Source organism: Schistocerca gregaria, chromosome 8 (genome assembly GCF_023897955.1).
Source record: "Schistocerca gregaria isolate iqSchGreg1 chromosome 8, iqSchGreg1.2, whole genome shotgun sequence".
NCBI classification, from domain to species: domain Eukaryota; kingdom Metazoa; phylum Arthropoda; class Insecta; order Orthoptera; family Acrididae; genus Schistocerca; species Schistocerca gregaria.
In genome coordinates, this window is record NC_064927.1 from 254201066 (window position 1) to 254222793 (window position 21728).

Sequence of the window (21728 nt, forward strand, 5' to 3'; positions counted from 1 at the left end):
CTTTCCTCTGTTGGATAAATAGTGTGTGTGTACTAATATCTACTGTCTAGTGTGAAAGTCACGGCGTGTACAAACCTGTTTTTGCTGTCTTCTCTGGCGCTCTGCGGCACGTTTGATGTTGTTGAGCGCAATCTAAATTATTTCATGGTGGCGTAGTCAACGAGATGTAGGCAAGGATACTAATTCTTTAATGTTGTTAGGTGGATCGACATTTTTCAATATAACAGTCGGAGATAGCATAGTACATTCATTTGGTGTGGAGTTAATTACATCCTAGAATGAGAGTATGTGTGTATCCCAATCAATATGTCTTTTATGGCAGTACATTCTACAAAGTTTACCAATTTCTTTCATCAGTCGTTCACAAGGGTTCGAAGAAGCGTGATACTTGTATATATAGATCGGAGAAATGTTTCTAGCTCGTAACATACATGTCCATATACAGATCGAAATTGTGGTCCATTGTCGGAAATTACTTTCTATACATGCCCTACATGAAATAAAAAAATGTTTTACAAATGCATTCGAAATAGATTTAGCAGTAGCTTTGCGCAACGGAGTGAAGGTAACAAATTTCGAAGTGAGTTCAACAGCTACAAAGATGTAGAAAAACCTCTATTAGTTCTGGGAATCGGTCCAAAAATGTCTACAGCGGCCATGTGTCTCAGTTTAACAGGTACAATGGGATGTAACGGAGGAATATGTGAAGTTGTGTCTGATTTAGCTTTCTGGCAGATTTTACATGACGCTAAAACTCGTCGAATACGTTTCTCCATGTTGGCAAAATAACAGTTCTGTCTCAGTATAAGAGAACATTTTCAGGCTCCATAATGTGCGTAACTCAAATGAGTATACCAAATTAATTTGTTAACAAGCTCGTCAGGAATACATAATAACCAGTTGTTGCTGTCAGGTTGAGAGCGGCGAAACAGAATGTTATTGCGTACCGTGTAATGGTTTCTAATGGTAACGTCATTCTTGTCTTGCCAAAGGTGTTTAATTTCTTTCCATACGTTTGTCTTTACTCTGCTCTTGTGCTATATCTCGTAATGACGATGAAATGAAATTTTCAAATGCGACATGTTGAATATACATGACGCTAGAATTTGCTTGGCAGAAGTTGGTTGCGATGTCTTGCTGATTGTTGCTGAGAGAACGGGATAGTGTGTCTGCTACAATATTGTGTGTTCGGATATACGGAATAGGATAATGTTTAGCTTTAAATGTGTCATGCTGTTTTACTTGAAATGCATACATGAAACCGGACATAGTACCAGGGATGTTATCAAAAACTGGAGGTTGCTGTAAAAGAATTTTGCGTAGTTGCGTACGTTCGTCGTCTGTATTTGCACTGCTCTGTTTAACCTTATCCGAAAACATTTGTATAACGTCATAGTCGGCTTCGTCTGGTGTATTGAAGTTGTGAACATACGTATCTGTGAACAATGTGGAATGACAGTTTATGTTACGTGATGCAGAAATGACCTCTGTCCGATTAATTGTTTGTTCTTCTGCAGATAAAGAGTGCTGAAATTCTAATGCCAGTTGTACATTTTCATCCTTTAACATTAAATAGGAATTTTGAAAGTCAATAACTGCGTCGTGTTGTACCAAAAAATCCGTACCTAACATAACGTCTGTTGTCAATAAGGGAACAATCCAAAAACTTGAGTGGAACGTATGACCTGCAATACAAAATGATAAGTGTGTCTGTAATTTTACATCTACTCCTTTACCAGATACTGCGCCTTTTACTTTAGTTTTGCCTAATGGTAACGTAGGATAAATATTCTCTTTGTTACATGCGTTAAAGGTTTCTTCATTTATAACTGACATAGGTGATCCAGAATCGATTACTGCTGAAAATGTGGATGATCCAATATTTACTTCAATGACTAGGTGGGAAATGGTTTTTTGAATAATTGGTTTTTCATGCCAAAGAGTGTCTCGGATGTCATCAAAAGTAATAACATTTTCGTGAACAAGAGTCTGTGTATAAAAAGTATTGCTTACATCGCTGGAAGGTTCAATCTGTGCTGTATCTAGTCAAATTCTGACGTGCTGTTATTTGCGGGAGGATGCTGTGGCATTTCCACTATTTGTACTGTTCTGTTATTTCTCCCTGACGTATTAGGTTCGGAATGATATCTACTGTCTGGTTCATTCATGATAATCTGTTGTTGCCGATGATTCTGCTGCTGGTAAGACCGACTGTTACGCTGAAAACTGTGCTCATTACTTTTACGTCTGTCATAATAATCGTTGCTATACGGCGCATTGCGATATGAGTTGAAATGGTGTGTTTTCTGTACGTAGTGATTTCTTTGTTGCTGTGCGTTACTATTTGGTAGAGCCGACGCTATATGTGTAGGTGGCGAAACATTAAAGCTTGGTTCACCTTGCAGACTACATTGTTGGTTTGGTATGCTAACCGGCTGCTTTGTTGCTGTTGCGGTGAAAACCCTCTATTGTTCCCAAAATGTGTTTGCGATTGCTGATAATTTTGCGTATACTGGTGATTAAAATTTTGTTTGTCATTAAAATTCTGGTGGTTATCATTTCTGGAGCGTATAATGAAAACTGTCACTTTCGGTAAAAACTTGTCATATCAGCTTTTCTTTACTCATACCTAATCCTATATAGATCGATAGTTGAAGAGCTGTTTCAATAGATATAAAGGATAGTAGAAGAGAAGGCAGCAGTGCAGAAAACTAAAGATGAAATAGCACTACTACGGCTCGGGGCCCTGTGCACGCTACGGCACATATTCATCGAAGTGTAATGAATCCACTGAGGTCTCTTACGCACTGAAAATAGATTTTAGTTTCTGCATTACAGGCAGTGCCGATGAAAATTCAAAAGCAAATTGTTGTATCCAGTCTAAAGGGTGAATCTGTTTTCTGTCATTATTAAATACCTTAAATTTCCTAACAGATAGAAAGTGTTTGTAATGAAAATTATCGTCTCTGTATGTCTGAGCAGGTTCAGGATTGCATGAGAATCTATTTATCTGTGTCTCTTCGGATTCTAAGTCACGCAGTCTCTGTAAATTACCTAACTTACACTGGCTGTGTGAGTGTGACAGATGTTCGGAATGTGGCATATGCTGTGACGTGTTAGAGACTGAAACATTTTTCATTTCTGTCACTTTAAAACGTTCGTCAATTTGGCTGTTCTGTTGTTCAAATTTCTAATCGACTTCCGCATCCAGAGTGCGTGAAACTTCTGCTGACATTAATTTAAACTCGTCGCGTAACTGTGTTACGTTTTCAGAACATTGTTTAGCTGCTGTACTAATTTCATATCTAAGTAATTTCGTTGTGACTGCATGTGTACTACTTAATTCTTGTGCAACAGATCTAATTTCTTCACTACTGTTCCTAGCACAAGCCTTAATTTCCTCAGGTAATTGTTCTTTAGTATAATGTCGTTGTACGGCAATGGCTGTAATCTGTTCACTAAGTTGTTTGTTCTGTTCATTAAGGTTGCTGTGTTTTTCATTTGACTGTTTGAAACTTTCATTAAGTAGTTTGTTCGATTCATTGTTTATAATTGTTGTCTAGTTTTTCAGGAAATTGTTGTTTAGTTTTTCATTATACTGTTTGAGATTTTCATTACGTTGTTTGTACGAATCATTAAGTTGTAGCAGTAATGCAATAACTTGATCCCAGCCAAAATTAGCGGTTCTATTCTCTGTACTGTTTGATGGTGTATCTGCATGTGTCACGTTTTGTGTAAGCATTTGGTCATTGTCTGATTCTAGAAAAGGTTTGCTAATTGGATGAGCACTCTTGGTCACTACATCGGAATCAAACAAATCTGACGTGATTTTGCAAATCAGGCTTGTCAAACTGGACAGCGTTCATTGTAACGGAACGTGCCCCGTCGTCAATTGTCGTTAAATTAACAGAGGACACAATTGAATTTGTTTACTCATCATAAGCATTAAAATCATTACTAGTGATCAGCACGCACTGATTATCTCTAATTAGAGGATTATCACTATTACACTGACTGGCGCTAGTATGACCAGTCAAATTATTCGAGTCAGCTTTTTCACTCATTGCACATCGCGATGAACTGTTAGCGGTTTTTCGCGGCATTTTTACAGATCAAAGCTAAGCACAAAATCAAACAAGGACAAAGCAAAATGGAACAAATACAATTACAACAAAGAGCAATTTATTGCCGATGATCTGTGAAAGAAAAAGTGACAAATTAGTAAATGCGTAGCGCCAGATGCAAACTACTTTTAATATTAAGTAAATAAGAGCAGTTATATAGCTGACTACTTCTCAGAAATTCACAAAAATACGATCCTGGCCGGTTGTCGTAAAGTGTAACCTCCCCACAAAATAAAATATTTTCATTAATATTCTCATTTAGTGTAACCTCAAAACAGAAAAATTCCTAAACCTCTCAACAGTAAAAAAATATAATTATGTAGTTCACATTCAGTATAACCTACCAACAGGAAAATTGCGTAACGTATCAATAATAAAATGTGACTAATCTCGCAATAAAAAATATGTGGGTCACTTATAACCTTTCAATAATTGACAGTCAATTTAACCTGGTAAATTTTGGACGTCAGCAATGCTGCGTCATGGCCCTGACACATCATTCTGAATAAACTGAAAAATCTTACCTTAATTAGATCGCCGGATCTGCTCCTATAAGAAATTTTCCTGGTGCAGCTAAGTGCAATGCTAGCCGATAGATTTGTCTTATATAAAAGGAAAGAACTGATTTTTCTTTTCAATAATCGGGATGGCCAAGGATTGGAGAAATTAGTGAATTCTTTAAATTGAGAGGGATGTCAAAAGTTACTTTTATGAGAAAGATTATTATTAACAGATTTTTTTTAAAACGTTTACATGGGACTTGATGTAACAATACTACATATGCGCGAGGCTGCTTTTACCTTATCCTACAACGCTCAGGCTCCGCCATCGCTGCACACGACCGGCCCAGCCAACACGATACACCAGACTGCTTGCTAGCAACAACTTACTCCTACTGCTACACAAGTTCCTACTGCAGTCAATAATGTGCTCTTTGGTCTCTGATTCTCTTCTAGCTTACATATCGCAGGCAGCGCGTGAGCAATCCATCGAATTTACACCTGCTCAACTGCGCTAGCAACAAATTCTTTAATCATGGACCTCTTACAGACTGCAAATGCAAATAGATGACTGTGCTGTATGTCCATTCAGCGATATACACCGAAGTACCCCAGACTGCGTCCAACATCGACGCAGTCAGGTTATCTACATATTTCCAGTAAATCGATTAGAGAGTAGAATTTACAATTACGACTGGCCATTTTTTCCTGTGTTGATAGACGTCACAGAGTATTCTCGCATTTGTAGAAAAAAGTCAGACCCCTCCCACATGTTTCTTGACCAATCCTTCATGCAACAGGTTTGCCAATTTAATCTGCAACTAACCAGAAATATGAGGGCCCTACACTAATTACATAATACATCTTGTGAAGGAATAGGGGTAGATGTGTCTGTAACTGCTGTTCAGCAAAGACTGTTTCACACCAAACTTACCACAGCACCCATCCAAATGCACAAGTTCTCTCCAAATGTGTGCATGTCGATGAGGATAGCAACTCTTATCAATGAATAGTAGACGTGAGAGTATTGTGGTGATGTAACAGACTGTGAAAAAGAATTGTGTGGTTCATACATGTTGGAGCACCAGACAGATGGAGTTTGAAACCTTTCACTTAAATCAACTGTACTATCAAGTCTGAAGTATTATTCCACTGACTGGAGGCAGTTCAAGAAAGGTATTGGCATGAGAGAAATGGTCGTACAGCATAAACACACAATCCTATGACTGCATGGTTCTGTGCTTAAAAATGCTATATTGTTAAAGCCACATGGTTTCTGAAAGTATTAGTCATCCACAATGCAAAGCTCTTATTACTCTAATGCAGGATATACACTCCTGGAAATGGAAAAAAGAACACATTGACACCGGTGTGTCAGACCCACCATACTTGCTCCGGACACTGCGAGAGGGCTGTACAAGCAATGATCACACGCACGGCACAGCGGACACACCAGGAACTGCGGTGTTGGACGTCGAATGGCGCTCCATTCGCAGAATTAGTGCACCGTCGCCGTCAGTGTCATCCAGTTTGCCATGGCATACGGAGCTCCATCTCAGTCTTTAACACTGGTAGCATGCCGCGACAGCATGGACGTGAACCGTATGTGCAGTTGACGGACTTTGAACGAGGGCGTATAGTGGGCATGCGGGAGGCCGGGTGGACGTACTGCCGAATTGCTCAACACGTGGGGCGTGGGGACTCCACAGTACATCGATGTTGTCGCCAGTGGTCGGCGGAAGGTGCACGTGCCCGTCGACCTGGGACCGGACCGCAGCGACGCACGGATGCACGCCAAGACCGTAGGATCCTACGCAGTGCCGTAGGGGACCGCACCGCCACTTCCCAGCAAATTAGGGACACTTTTGCTCCTGGGGTATCGGCGAGGACCATTCGCAACCGTCTCCATGAAGCAGGACTACGGTCCCGCACACCGTTAGGCCGTCTTCCGCTCACGCCCCAACATCGTGCAGCCCGTCTCCAGTGGTGTCGCGACAGGCGTGAATGGAGGGACGAATGGAGACGTGTCGTCTTCAGCGATGAGAGTCGCTTCTGCCTTGGTTCCAATGATGGTCGTATGCGTGTTTGGCGCCGTGCAGGTGAGTGCTACAATCAGGACTGCATACGACCGAGGAACATAGGGCCAACACCCGGCATCATGGTGTGGGTAGCGATCTCCTACACTGGCCGTACACCTCTGGTGATCATCGAGGGGACACTGAATAGTGCACGGTACATCCAAACCGTCATCGAACCCATCATTCTACCATTCCTAGACCGGCAAGGGAATTTGCTGTTCCAACAGGACAATGCACGTCCGCATGTATCCCGTGCCACCCAACGTGCTCTAGAAGGTGTAAGTCAACTACCCTGGCCAGCAAGATCTCCGGATCTGTCCCCCATTGAGCATGTTTGGGACTGGATGAAGCGTCGTCTCACGAGGTCTGCACGTCCAGCACGAACGCTGGTCCAACTGAGGCGCCAGGTGGAAATGGCATGGCAAGCCGTTCCACAGGACTACATCCAGCATCTCTAAGATCGTCTCCATGGGAGAATAGCAGCCTGCATTGCTGCGAAAGGTGGATATACACTGTACTAGTGCCGTCATTGTGCATGCTCTGTTGCCTGTGTCTATGTGCCTGTGGTTCTGTCAGTGTGATCATGTGATGTATCTGACCCCAGGAATGTGTCAATAAAGTTTCCCCTTCCTGGGACAATGAATTCACGGTGTTCTTATTTCAATTTCCAGGAGTGTATTAGTCCAACATCAGACATACAAGTACCCTCCAAGTTTCCTACCCCAATCACTATGGTGACAAACTTTAAAATGATAAAATTCCTTCCTTCTTAACCATTCTCGTGTGCTATGAAGGCAGTAGTATATATCCACCGCTTCAGCTGCTTATAAACCTACTAGAACGAAGTCAGGAGACTACTGTTCTGTCTCTTAGGAAAGAGATGGATTTTATACGTGTTGTACATACCCTCAATCACACATCCTGCCTCAGTCATGCTTATTATTATTATTAGTAGTAGTAGTAGTATCGGTTTTTATGGATGTGGCTATGTCTCACTAGGAAATAGAGCGAGGAAAAACTGACATCATTATTTTCGATAGTTGATACATTAAGGTACCAACCACTCCCTGCTTCACGAAAATGCACACAAAGCAACAGCTTCTTATGAGGAAGTAAACGCCACAATCAGTAGCTAATGGAGATTTAACAGTCTTGAAGCTGTTTACAGTAGCGCCAATATGACTCTGGAAACATTCTCCTGAAATAAAGAAGTCCTGGTCTGATTACGTAGATTTGATCATGTGTAGTATAATATTACAATTTCGTCCTAATACCACGTCTTTTGAGTACACTCCCCCCCCCCCTCACACTATTAAAGGTGATATGTGTGGCATCGGTCCACTCACCTACTGAACTCTCTAGGGAATAGCTTAAGTCTTATGAACAACCACGAGGGATAGCCATGTGGTGTGAGGCACCTTGCCATGGCTCATGGCTTACGTTGGAGGTTCGAGTCCTCCCTTGATCATGGGTATTTGTGTTGTCCTTAGCGTTTGTTACATTAAGTAGTGTGTAAGTCTAGGGACTGATGACATCAGTGTGTGAGAATGCAGTTATGGATTGGGATACATATATTTTGCCTGCTTTAATATAGGGCATCTGTGTAATACTTATGTCACATCCGTTGATTACTAAAACCCCCCATAGTATACAGGGGGATGCATAGAGTTAAATCTGAATGCAAAATTTTTAAGCTTTTCTCGGTCTTGAGCGTCCGGGTACTTCCAGCCCACCCCAATTTCCCGCATGGTACTTTTTCTGTAATTTTATGTATTGCCAGTCAATTTACGTAATTTTGAAAACTTTTTAATCGATTTTACATATTTAGTCGTATTTCCCTCAATTTTATGTATTTCCCATCAATTTTTCATAATTATACGATGTTTTCCTCGATTTTTACCAATTTTACATCCTTTTTGTCATATTTTTTCTATAGCTTTCCGTATGTATATGGTCATATTGCTAGCATATGCACTGCCCTATTAAAACAATCCTAAGAATTCCCCTCCTCCCGTCCCCTCTTCCCGTTGATCTACAGGAATGCATTGTGAATAGGAAGATCATGAAAAGTAAAGTAACACTCTCCCTATAGCTAGATGAGACTCAACAAGTGGCGAATGGTGCAGAATGGAAATCCGTATACTGCTAAGACACATCAGAGAGCTTATCTATAGACTCATGGAGCGACACAGTTGATGGAAATTCAAAGCCTGGAACAGTTCTACACGTTCATCTGACTTGCACTCTACCACGTAGAGATCTGCAACAGGGAGTTTACTTGTATACAGTGTTGATTTCTGTTGCTGCTCTGATATTTTTCTCATACGTATATGCTCTTATTGCTTACCAAGATGAACTTCACTGCTTTTGTTTACATCTTCGAACTCTGATACATGCAAGGAATACAGCAAATGCATTGCCTGTGTAGTATATGTGGTTGCGAGTGACTGGGTGCATTCGAGTAAAGTGCGATACTAAGTGTTGTTTTATCTCGACCATAAGAATAATACGCAGAAAAGACTGTCTCCCTCCATACGACAAACATCTAGCACACAAAATAGCAGATTTGGCTTGATCATGTGGGTGTTTGTTGTTATTACTGGAAAATCTAGACAATGTTGTTACGAAATATCAGTAATATAATGTACATCAAAGATGTTATGCTCCTTAGCAGGACGAATTTAAATGTGCTTACATCCCCTACTGAATCGTTTTTTGGACAGTTTTTCGCTTTCTGCGGGATTGTAGCTCTGTCGAAAATCGAGACTTCGCGATCGCTAGTATGCATGCATATACATATGCATATGTATGCACTTGCATATGTATGTGAAGATCTGTCAGCGGCGGACGGTGGCGGTTCAAATGCACAACTTGCTATCTGTTCGTCTATAAATTACGTTGAAAGGGGTGCGCATTCCGTAGGTGCGGAGAAGGGAAACTCTCACGTTCCAGGATACTAAGTGCAGTCGACACACTGTCAAATAACGATTAACTTAATACTAGGACAAAAAATACTTGAAATCTACAGTTAGTAGATAATTTGACATGATTGTGGGGACGAATCAGAGTTGGAAACTGTAAACAAAAGTAACGAAACTCGTCTGGTAAGCAGTAAGAGCATATATTTATAGGAAATCAACTGTACACATGTCAACTCCTAGTTGCAGATCACAACGTGGTAGAGTGGAAACCAGACGAACGTGCAGAACTGTAGGTTTTTCCTTGCTCTTTTTCCTAATGTGATATAGTTCCATCCATCAAAATTGTTATTACTACTATTAATATGCACGAATGACATGGGAAGTGTGATTGACAGTATGTGCTTTTCCTGCTTTAAAAGACGTATAAAATTTCCTATGAGACTTTCTTATAGTTGGTTTACAAGCAGCTCGAGCGGCAGATATGCACTAACTGTGCCTTCCTAAGACACCAGGATAGTGTAGGAGGAAGTAGTTTTATCATTTTAAAGTTTGTCGGTGTAGTGATTGGGGTAGAGAACTTGCAGGGTGACTGTATGTCTGATGTTGGATAAACATATCCTGCATTAGATTGTTAAGAGCGTTGCATTGTGCATGACTAATACTTTCGGAAGCCATACGGCTTTAACAATATAGCAGTATTAGCTGCACAACTGTGTAGCTATAGGAGTGCGTGTTATTCTGTATGAAAATTTCTCTCCTGCCAGGACCTTCCTCATACTGCCTCCAGTCAGTGGAATAATACACTACTGGCCATTAAAACTGATACACCAAGAAGGTGACGTGCTATAGACGCGAAATTTAACCGAAAGGAAGAAGATGCCGTGATATGCAAATAATTAGCTTTTCAGAGCATTCACACAAGGTTGGCGCCGGTGGCGACACCTACAACGAGCTGACATGAGGAAAGTTTCCAACAGATTTCTCATACACAAACAGCAGTTGCCGGCGTTGCCTGGTGAAATGTTGTTGTTATGCCTCGTGTAAGGAGAAGAAATGCGTACCATCACGTTTCCGACGTTGATAAAGGTCGGATTGTAGCCTATCACGATTTAAGTTTATAGTATCGCGACATTGCTGCTCGTGTTGGTCGAAATCCAATGACTGTTAGCAGAATATGGAATCGGTGGGTTCAGGAAGGTAATACGGAACGCCGTGTTGTATCCCAACGGCCTCGTATCACTAGTAGTCGAGATGACAGGCATCCTATCCTCATGGCTGTAACGGATCGTGCAGCCACATCTCGATCCCTGAGTCAACAGATGGGGACGTTTGCAAGACAACAACCATCTCCACGAACAGTTCGATGACATTTGCCACAGCATGGACTATCAACTCGGAGTCCATGGCTGCGGTTACCCTTGACACTGCATCGCAGACAGGAGTGCCTGCAATGGTGTACTCTATAACGAACCTGGGTGCACGAATGCCAAAACGTCATTTTTTAGGATGAATCCAGGTTCTGTTTACAGCATCATGATGGTCGCATCAGTATTTGGCGACATCACGATGAATGCACATTGGAAGCGTATATTCGTCATCGCTATACTGGAGTATCACCGGGTGTGATGGTATGGGGTGCCAGTGGTTACACGTCTTGGTCACCTCTTGTTCACATTGACGGCACTTTGAACAGTGGACGTTACATTTCAGATGTGTTCGACCCGTGTCTCTACCATTCATTCGATCCCTGCGAAGTCCTACATTTCAAGCATAATGCACGACCGCATGTTGCAGGTCCTGTATGGGCCTTTCTGGATACAGAAAATGTTCGACAGCTGCCCTGACCAGCACATTCTCCAGATCTCTCACCAATTGAAAACGTCTGGTCAACGGTGGGCGAGCAACTGGCCCGTCCCAATACGCCAGTCAGTACTCTTGATAAACTGTGGTATCGTATTGAAGCTGCATGGGCAGCTGTACCTGTACACGCCATCCAAGCTCTGTTTGACTCAGTGCCCAGGCGTATCAAAGCCGTTATTACGGCCATAGGTGGTTGTTCTGGTTACTGATTTCTCAGGATCTATGCACCCAAATTGTGTGAAAATGTAATCATATGTCAGTTCTAGTATAATATGTTTGCCCAATGAATACCCGTTTATCATCTGCATTTCTCCTTGGTGTAGCAGTTTTAATGGCCAGTAGTGTATTTGTCCAATGAATACCCATTTATCATCTACATTTCTTCTTGGTGTAGCAATTTTAATGGCCGGTAGTGTTCTTCAGAATTCATAGCACAGCTGATATATCTGAAATGTTTTAAAGTCTATCTGTTTGGCGATCCATCATATATCACTGTAACATTCTATACACCCGTAAAATGTGCTATCCTCTTCGCTTAAGTATGCATCTGGAGAGATCTTGTGCGTTTGTATGTGTGCCGTGGTAAGATAGGCGTGAAACAGTCTTCGCTGTACAGCAGTTACAGACACAGCTCGGCCTTTTACTTCACGGGAGGTGGAATGTAGTGGGTGTAGGAACCCCATGCTTCTGGTCAGTTGCAGATTAAACTGGCAAACCTGTTGCAGGAAGGATTGCAAGGAGAATGCGGGTGGGGTCTATCAATCTCTGACTTTATCCTACGGACGCGAGAATACTCTTTGCTGCCCATCCATAGAGGGAGAGCTGGTCAGTCGTAATCGTAAATTCTGCACTACGATTGATGTGCTGGAAATATGTAGATAACCTAATTGCATTGGAATAACACGCTGTCTGGTTTATTTTGGTGTATATGGCTGAATGGATATCCAGTACAGACATCAATCTAGTATATGGTACTTGCGAAGTAGTGGAGAAGTGATTTAACAGCGATACAGAAATTGGGAAGCACTCTGCTGTGTCAGTGGCTGGCGTTGAAATTACGGAACAAGTGGTAAAAATGCTATAACTGCAGTGCATATTATAGTACATCATCCCATATAAATGGTGTGTTTCCTAACCTATATATCCACTTGTGTATTGTTGATTACCACATAATGACTGACTCACAACTCTTGGTTGAGATGGAAAGAGCCTTGGTTGAACTCTGGACCTATGCTACCTGTCACTGTGGAGCATGGTATAAAATGTAGAAGTCATCGTCTTCAGATAGTTTTTAGAAAGCATTTCTCAATGCTGCATCCTATGCTATTTCCATATGCTGTGATGCACTCCATGTGGTTTTGTTTTCACCAATAAGATATCAGTACCTATTGTTAATTCTACTACCTTCGCGCTTGTTATGAACAGCACCTTCTAGCAGTTGTCAACACAGGAACAGTAATAATGTACATGACTGCAAAATTACGGAACAATGCTCTCAAAATGGAACATCGAGACATCTGCTACCCTATTACTGTGGAAGATGAGATTAACTGTATAGGTCATAACTGTCAGAAACACTCTACAATGCGGCAAACTCTTCCAGTTTCGATATGATGCGATGTCTTCCACATTTTTGTGAATGAGAAACGTTGCCTCTTTGTTTTATTTCTACCGACCTATAGGTACTGCAAAGTTTATGCTATGTGATGTTCAGCTTCCTCTGGGAGCCAATGGCTCGAACGTGTTAAGCTGATTTAGTATCTGACACAGACCTGAAAGTCTTGACAGAAAAACTAAGTGAATGGCAATATATGGAAGAGAAGGTTGCGCTAAAATCGTGTAGGAGGTTCTGTTTGAAAAAGCCTTGTAACTGGCGAAAGTTAGGATGCAGATAGTTCTCTCAAAAGTACACCGGTTTTGCTTATGAAACTATCAGAAATCGGCTGTATCTACTCTCGTCGAATCATGGCTGTTTTTATTATTATCGCTACGATTGCATGTATGAAATGTTGGTGTTATGGCAAGTTCTGCGTTATTTGTACTTCATAAACACTAATTTAAAAGTAGACAGCACTTGAATTATAGCTTGTTTTGGAACCTAGAAATGACAGGGTTTTTTCTCGACGTGTGATTAGATTACTAGAACAGACCGTGATAATCAAATTGCTTACAAACCTAGAACCAAGAATCTGGTGCTGTCGCGAAAGATTGTCTGCTGGATGAAAGAAATTTTACATGCAGTTCTGTAGAGGGGAAATATGGAACAAAAATGTCAAATGTAAGCACACAGATGGTATATGGTTCCGAAGTAATGGAAGTCAGAAAGACATGGTAAAATCTTATAGGAGATTTTATTACAAGAGAGACTCCCACTATTTGTTTCTTAAAACTTTTTATGATACTGTTTCCCAGAAGTAAAATGGGACTTGACATAGTGTACAAAGGAACAACACCCTCTTGAATTATAGCTTCTTGTTGTTGAATGTAAAATGATTGTGTTTTTGGAACATGTGAGCAAATGGCATGAAAGATTGTATTCTCTAATGTTGTTTAACATGTCAGGAATATTTGTAACACACGTGTGCATGACAGTTTATTTTAGTAATTGATCGTTTTAATTTATTTGCATATCAATTTTATATGAATTTTAATATCGTAATTACACTCATGACGCTCTTGCACTACTACTTACGTCCACTAATTAACACTTTCTGCCCACTACTCACTGGTCGAATACCCTTCTGTTGTTATAGTTATTAGTTATAAGCTTCCCTGATACATACTTCGCTAACGTCACTTGTATGCCACAAAAACATTGGTCTAAGAACTTCTTGGAAGGACAGTGTATTTATCGTGACTGAGTTCTCTATTCATCATGTGTTTTACACATTATCCAAGGACTAGTCTTTCTCCTACTTTTTCTTTCTTCTGTCTTCAATATTTCATCTCTCCAAGCTACCCATTATTTGTTATCCCTTTCCATCTGTTGCTTAATGTCCTCACTGAAACTCTCGACATCTGGTTCTTTCAACTTATTCTGGTCCTATCTCCTTATTTCCCTGCCTTTTTTCCCATTTTCTTCAGATTTAGTCTGCATTTCAAAGTCAATGAACTGAGTTCCAATTTTGCATCAGCTCTTGGAAATATTTTACAATTTGGAACGGCTTTCTAAATCTTAGTCTTGCCATTACATAAACTTCTTATATCTAAGATCTGTTTATCGTACAAAACCTTGTAACATGTTTCTTAAAATGAATCTTGTAATGATGAAATTGAGCTCTGCACAAAATTCTGTGAGCTGATTGTCCATTCATTCACTACTTCAGTCCATGTTCTCCATGTAATTTTCTCTCTCTTCCTACTCCCATTACCTAATTCCAGTTCCTCTTGATAATTAAATTAAAGGTACAGGCTTGTATATAATGAAATATTATTTTTATGACTGAATTTCAGTGCGCAGTGTTTTCTAGCCTTTGTACGACCTACACAGGCATATCCTTGTACGCCAGCCAGATAATTTCCTTTAAGCCTTACAGATGACATCTTTTTCCTTGTACTTCTATGTTATAATTTACTGGTAGGGACTGATATACATTTTGTTTTGCAGACTTCCGTTGACGCCCTGCGAAGAAGTGTAAATGGTCTTTCTGGAAGGGTGAGTATTTAAAGATTTCTACTGTCCATCTTCTTTTACTTTTATTTAATTTTCTAAATATTCCTGTTCTTCTTTCTTCTGCCTTTACAGCCTCATTGGAGCACTTCTGTCAGTCATTTTCTAGTCATCTTCTTCAGCAGGTTTTCCTTCCGAACTGGCCAATATCTTTTCGTTTGTTTTGATGTTTTGTCGTTCCTCAGATGTAAATACGCTTTTTATTGTTTGCCGTCTCTCAATTTTGGTTTAAATCTTATTTTAATGTTTTTTCACTTTCCTCAAATTTTCTGTTTTGTTTTGAAAATCGTCCAGGGTTAGCTCTATCTCTTTCATATTCTCCCTTATTTCCTTTATCCATCCCACTAGTTGTCTCATGTTTGAAAGTTCGTCTATACTTTTTCCTGGTAATCTGGTTTCTAGTCTCCTCATAATGCGACCACAAAAAGGAGAATTTTCTTTGATAGTATCTTTAATGGACTCCAGTTTGCTGTGCACCACTTCATTTGGCATTATTCAGCATCATCCACCTCTCTGCTATTTCTTCTGTCTACTTTTAGGATTTTGTCAATTCTGTTTTTCTGGGTCACCTTGACTAGAGTTTCAGATCTAGATATCACCTCTGATTGAAGCAATGTCTTGTATTGTTTTAACTGAGTTTGTTTTGATTGATAGACATTTTTGTTGTATGTAGACCATGTCAACTTTGTGTCCATTCTTTTTAGCTGTCCAAGTTGTATGCTGTAATTTCTCCTAGGTATTTAGACTGTTTCCTTATTTTTAGTTTCTGTGGTTGGGTATTAGTGGATCTGCTACCATTATCTCAGTCTTTTCGAATGTTATCTGGATTCCTATATTTTGTGACATAGTTTGTAGGCTTGTTACTTGAATTCCAGATTCTTTAATGTTGTTAGCTAGTAACGTTAAGTCATCTGTGAATCCCAAACAATTTAAGTTTATCTGATCTTTCTTCGCTCCAATTTTTAAGATTTTAGGACTTTTTTTGTACCATAGCAAAGTTGAAAAGCAATGGCAATAAACCATCTTCATGTCTTAATAATGATAGGCTCAGAGATTCCTCTTCTGAGATGTACTTTAAATGTGGTGTTTACTGGAGTTAAATTTATCGTTTTTACTAATTTGGGATGGAGACAACAGTTTCTTAGTATCTTCATCATGAAGATCTGTGGATATGATCATAATCTTCCTTGAACTCTACAAAGCCTGTGATTTATTGTCATTGTCTTCTTTTGTAGTAATTCATTACCAATTTCAGAGTGATTGTTTGCTATGAGCAGTTTCTCCAGGGACTAAATCCTCTTTGGTATTCTTCTATCTCCAGTTCAAGTTCATCTTTACAATGGTTGTACAGAATTCTTGACATGACTTTACATGTGATATCCAAAAGGGAAATTCATCTTTAGTTGCCTGGATTTGATTTGTATCTTTTTTGTGTAAAGGATAGATTATAGCTGTAGTCGAGTGTTTGGGTAGTTCTTCTTTGTTTGAGATTTTCGCTATGCACTGGTGTAATGATTTCTTCACAAGTCCTGCTACATATTTCCAATGTGCCATAAATGTTTGATCTTCTCCACTTGCTTTGTAATTTTTGAGTTCTGTCATAGCTTTGTGTCTTTGTGGATTGTGGATGGCGTTATATTTTCAGTTGGTATTTTATCAGCGGTATCAGTGCTTAACTGAAATAGTTCTAATAGATCTTTGAAATTTAGTAATTTGTAAAATCTTTCTGCTAAGATTTCTGTATTTTTTCTAGTGCTATAGTGCATCATATAATTTTTATCCTTTAATATTAATGTTGGAGGGACATGTCTTTTTATTTGTTTCTGTCATTAGTATTATATATTCTTTTATAATGGAGTTTAACCGTTCTTAATTATTTTTTGGTTATCTTTCTTTGTCCTGTGGGCTTCAAGAATTATTCTTCTGTTTTATGACTAACACCTTAACCAGACACCTTAACCAGATTTCATGTCTGTCTAACACAGTTTTATCACACTCATTGTTTCACCATTGGTGTTTTTTCCTTAAGCTTATTGGGGTTACCTGCACAGTTACTTGTTTCAGCTGGGGAGTTATTTTCTCTAGATCATTTGTTATTTTTATACTCCTTGTCTGTTTTTTGTGTTCCTCATTACTTGTTAATTTATGATTGTAGGTTCTCTTCTATATGGGGTGGGATTTTTTTTCTTTCCCATTCATAAAACATATTTTACGTCTCTCTTCATTTGGACACCAGCACCTGTTTGCCATCTTTTATGAGGATGTCTTTATTTAATTATATAGTGTGGTACAATTTTAGTCTCTATCAAAAATATTTTTAGTTTTAAGCATTCAGACATTTTTATATTCAAAGTGACTAAATTAATATATGTAACATTCTTCGGTGGCTTTCATTTATTTATAATCCGCTACCTGTAAAATAATGACAAACATTCTTGAGGCTTCTGCCTAATCTCTCTTAAGAATTTCACATGCAAGTGACGGATTGCAGAAATCTGTCATCACAATGAGCGATCTGTCCTAAGATCAGAGTAGTTTATCACTGGATTCTCGTAATTTCCAAGCATTCCTATGAATCGCCCATTACAAATCACCCATGTGTCGCAATATGGTTGATGACTCGTTCATTTAACTATTAAGTGTGTTGGTGTAGTTTTGTATTGTTTCACTGAAGTGATGAGTAGGAAGGATGTTACATTAGAATTTATAGTGTTATTCAAGGAGCATGGGCCACTCTGACAAGTGATGCCAAGTTATGTTAAGAAAGGATACAAACATAAAAGCATTGATACTCTCAGATTATACAGCAGCTCAGCATTTTTAAGCTTGGACATGAAATTCATAGATACTAATTAGTGATAATCACAAAATATGGTGATCCATGTGGCGATTTTGAGGTTTTTGGGAAAAGAGTTTATTAAACACTGCTGGCGATTGCTAGTTTTTTTCCACACTAGACGAGAACTGAAAAACCACCTGACTTCAAACATTAAGGATAAAATGTAAGAAATTGAGTGCAACAAATGTCTTCAAATTGTTATATTTTGTCCTTAATTTTTGAAATGTCCCAAAATAATTTAAACAGGAAGAAAGGTCTAAACATTTTAAACTGGAACACAGCTGAATATGTTAGTGCAAACAAATTTTCGAATCAATTACTTATTTTATTTAAGTGCAATAAAATGTACTACTAATGGTGTGATACTATTTTATGGTACAAATGAATTTTTCCTTGAATTTAGGAGTTATGCTATACTGATGGGAGACATGTTGAAGCATCAAACAAGGTCACATAGATAATCAAGACGCTTTTTTGCTTCTGTTTTAATTTAAATATTGTTATAATGAGGAATAAATCTCATATATTTGAGCACCCAATTTCTTACAATGAAATAAATAAATGACGCCATTTTTGCATTTTCTATTGAGAGGTCCACAACTTTCGTTTGACACCCTGGCTTTTGAATTTTTCCTCTTTTTCATTTCTTCTCCACATCAATTTTTTTGCAATTTCATTTAAAATTAATTTTTTCCACCTTTGCCACTCCTAAAATATTGCTGCTCTAGGCAGCTGACTAGTCTTGTTTAATGGTCGAAACGCCCCTATAAATGTTAGAACTTTTAAAATGAATAAAGTAATCTCAATTGGAGATTTTAGGCCCTACTCTTTCTTCATCTACAGTTCCTTGCCATTTACTACTTGTATAAATTGTCTCATCCACATCCAATTTACATCAGAATTTTGGTAACTGGCAGCACTTATACTGATAACATATAAACTATATCATCCACATATAATGTGTAACAAGAGTTTTTATAGGCAAATTGACAATGAAAAAGCAGTATTGTAAATGCTCGTAACTGAACTTCAGTACTAATTTTTTTTAAATTGATTTGTGGTTTTAAGATGTATTTGCGAAATACAGTCTCAAAAGGTGTGCAGAACGTACTTAGACTGATGAAAAATGTAATGAATTTTCTAAGTAAACTTATAGTTCCCAAGAAAATACAATTTCAACTCCAGTTTTTTTCCATGGATGTCAAGAATATTGTTCAATATGAACACATCATCTGTCACTGCTGCTGTACATAGTAATTCATTTCTCATACCAGAGCATTGCGACATAATGGCGTTTGAGGGGAAGGAGGAGGAGGAGGAGGAGGAGGAGATTTGTGGTTTTCTTTCCACAATGAGGTCATTAGAGATGGAGCGCATGCTCGGATTCGTGATGGATGGGGACGGAAACTAGCTGTGGCATTTCAAAGAAACATTCTATTATTTGCCTTCAGTGACATAGAGAAATCACAGAAAACCTAAATTAGGATTGCTGGACTCGTGTCGTTCTCCCAATCATGAGTCCAGCATGCTAACCAATGCACTACCACTATTGGTGTAATGGCGTTCGAATTTTTTGTTAAAAGTTCATATCACATCCCTTGTCTGTGGTGACACCGAAGAGAGTGACTGATTGCAGACGACATTGGTGTTGAGACTGCCAGTAATTTATCATTCATAGTTGGGATCCTTTACAATGAGCGCAGAATATCACATAAAATAGCTAAGAAGATATGTTTTTCTGTTCCTGCTATTCGTTTGTTTCATTTGGTGCTTTTGTTAAGTACAAGGAATTTTTTAAATGTTGAACAAGAGAGAGAGGGAGAAAGAGATATGTGCTGCATGGTAACAGATAATATTTTTGAAAATGCTTAGTCTTTTTTGTCTAATCCAGTCTTTCAACTGTTCATCTATTATAGAAACAGAGGTTTCTGCAATGTGTCACATGTTCATTTGTTATACAAGAAGTGCTCGATAAATAATAGAACACTTTTTTTAAAAAAGCAGCATGGTTTTACTAGGATTCCAGTAAATGATATTATTTCCCACACTTGGCTACAAAACACTATTTTTCATCATAATCTCTGGGACAGCTTGTATGCCCACATGGTACCACCCTACAGGTCGACATAAGAGCCACATCTAGCTGCATCAGTAACCTTCCTGTCATCCACATATTGCTTCCTTTGAAGTGCATCCTTCATTGGTCCCAACAGTTCGAAATCGGAAAGTGTGAAATCTGAGCTGTAAGGTGGATGAGGAAGAGCAGTCCAATGAAATTTTGTGAGCACTTCTGAGGCATAAAAACTGTTGTGAGACGTCCATTTATGAAGCGAGGTGTTTCTGACCCATTGATTGCGCTAGATTACAGTGTCCACACGTTCCAACACTGCAGGAGTTGCAGCTGTGTGCAGCCAGCAAGCATTTGAGACATCAAACAGCTTTTCATTGCCTTGTTGCTATGATGACAGGTCCTTCGCTAAATTACTCCTGTACTTTTGTTTACTGCCAGACCACCATAGACATTCTGCAAGCGCCTATGTACATCTTTAATGCTCTGGTTCTCCGCCAAAATAAACTCAATGACAGTTCTCTGCTAGGAAGTCACCTCTGTTACAGACGTCATTTTGATGGATATGTATGGGCTGCCATCAATTGTAACTTCATGAAACTGTAGTGAAGTGAGAATATTTTCCCTTGTCCCACTACCAGTTCTGCAGTTTGTGAACCGAAATTGACAGAAGTTATAATCTAAAATAACTGCAGTAATATAATGAAGCCAATTCTGGCTCAAACAGCACAGTGATACAAAATTCGAGGATATAAACCAAGATTCTAGTTTCGCCGTCCCCCCAACCAAAAATTTATTCAAACTCATAATACTAATTTCTCATTTAAAATTTAAAAATCTAATAAATTTTATTGTTTATAAATAAGAGACATCAAACCTCATGAATCTATACCCACAAAACGCAATTCTCATTTAAAATTTAAAAATATAACATATTTTATTCTTCATAAATAAGGGCCATCAAATATCATCTGTCAATACACACAACACGAAATTCCGTTTTATTTAAAAAATAACAATCCAATAAATTTTTCTCTTTGTAAGTGTGATCTGTCAAACCTTATCCATCTATAACATCAATTGAAACTCAAAGATACATTTCAACTGTATACATTTTAATTTTTAAAATTTAAATTTATGTCTATATAAATAAAAGCAAAACAAAAATGCATTCCAAACATGAGGTACTTCAAAACTTAGAAAATTATAGTTAAGGAAAATATGGATTACATTGTAAAGAAAATAGTTATGCAAATGTAGCACAACAAGATCTCATGGAATTTATTGATTATTTCAATAAGAAAGAAAGGAACTAAGGAATTAGGAAGGGAAAACCAAGATATAAAAATGTAAGAGAATTTCGATCAGTTTCTAAAACAGTAAATTTACAGAATTATTACAGACTTAATACACACAAACTAATTGATGATACTGAGAATCCTATTGACAATATCAACAACAATGATAACGCTAATGGACTAATAAAAAGATCTTCTTAAAATCTGTAAAAGACAATTAAGCAGTCTCATCAAAATCTCTGGTGACAAAATTAATAATGCCAATAAAGATTTGAGTAAAAAATCTTTAAATTATCTATGTAAAATCTGTTAAAAACGAAAAATTTTAAAAATTATTCTACTCTTAATCAATAACAATTTATCGATTTAT

The 21728-nt window shown here is 38.5% G+C and overlaps 1 protein-coding gene across 1 annotated transcript in view; it reads left to right on the plus strand.

The window, feature by feature from the left end:
- The window catches only part of LOC126285431 (cubilin-like), a 1398426-nt gene that overhangs the window by 115512 nt on the left and 1261186 nt on the right, over positions 1–21728 (plus strand). The window contains exon 5 of the mRNA XM_049984811.1: positions 15091–15138. Coding sequence (XP_049840768.1) covers positions 15091–15138 — 48 coding nt within the window. The remainder of the gene's footprint in view (positions 1–15090; positions 15139–21728) is intronic.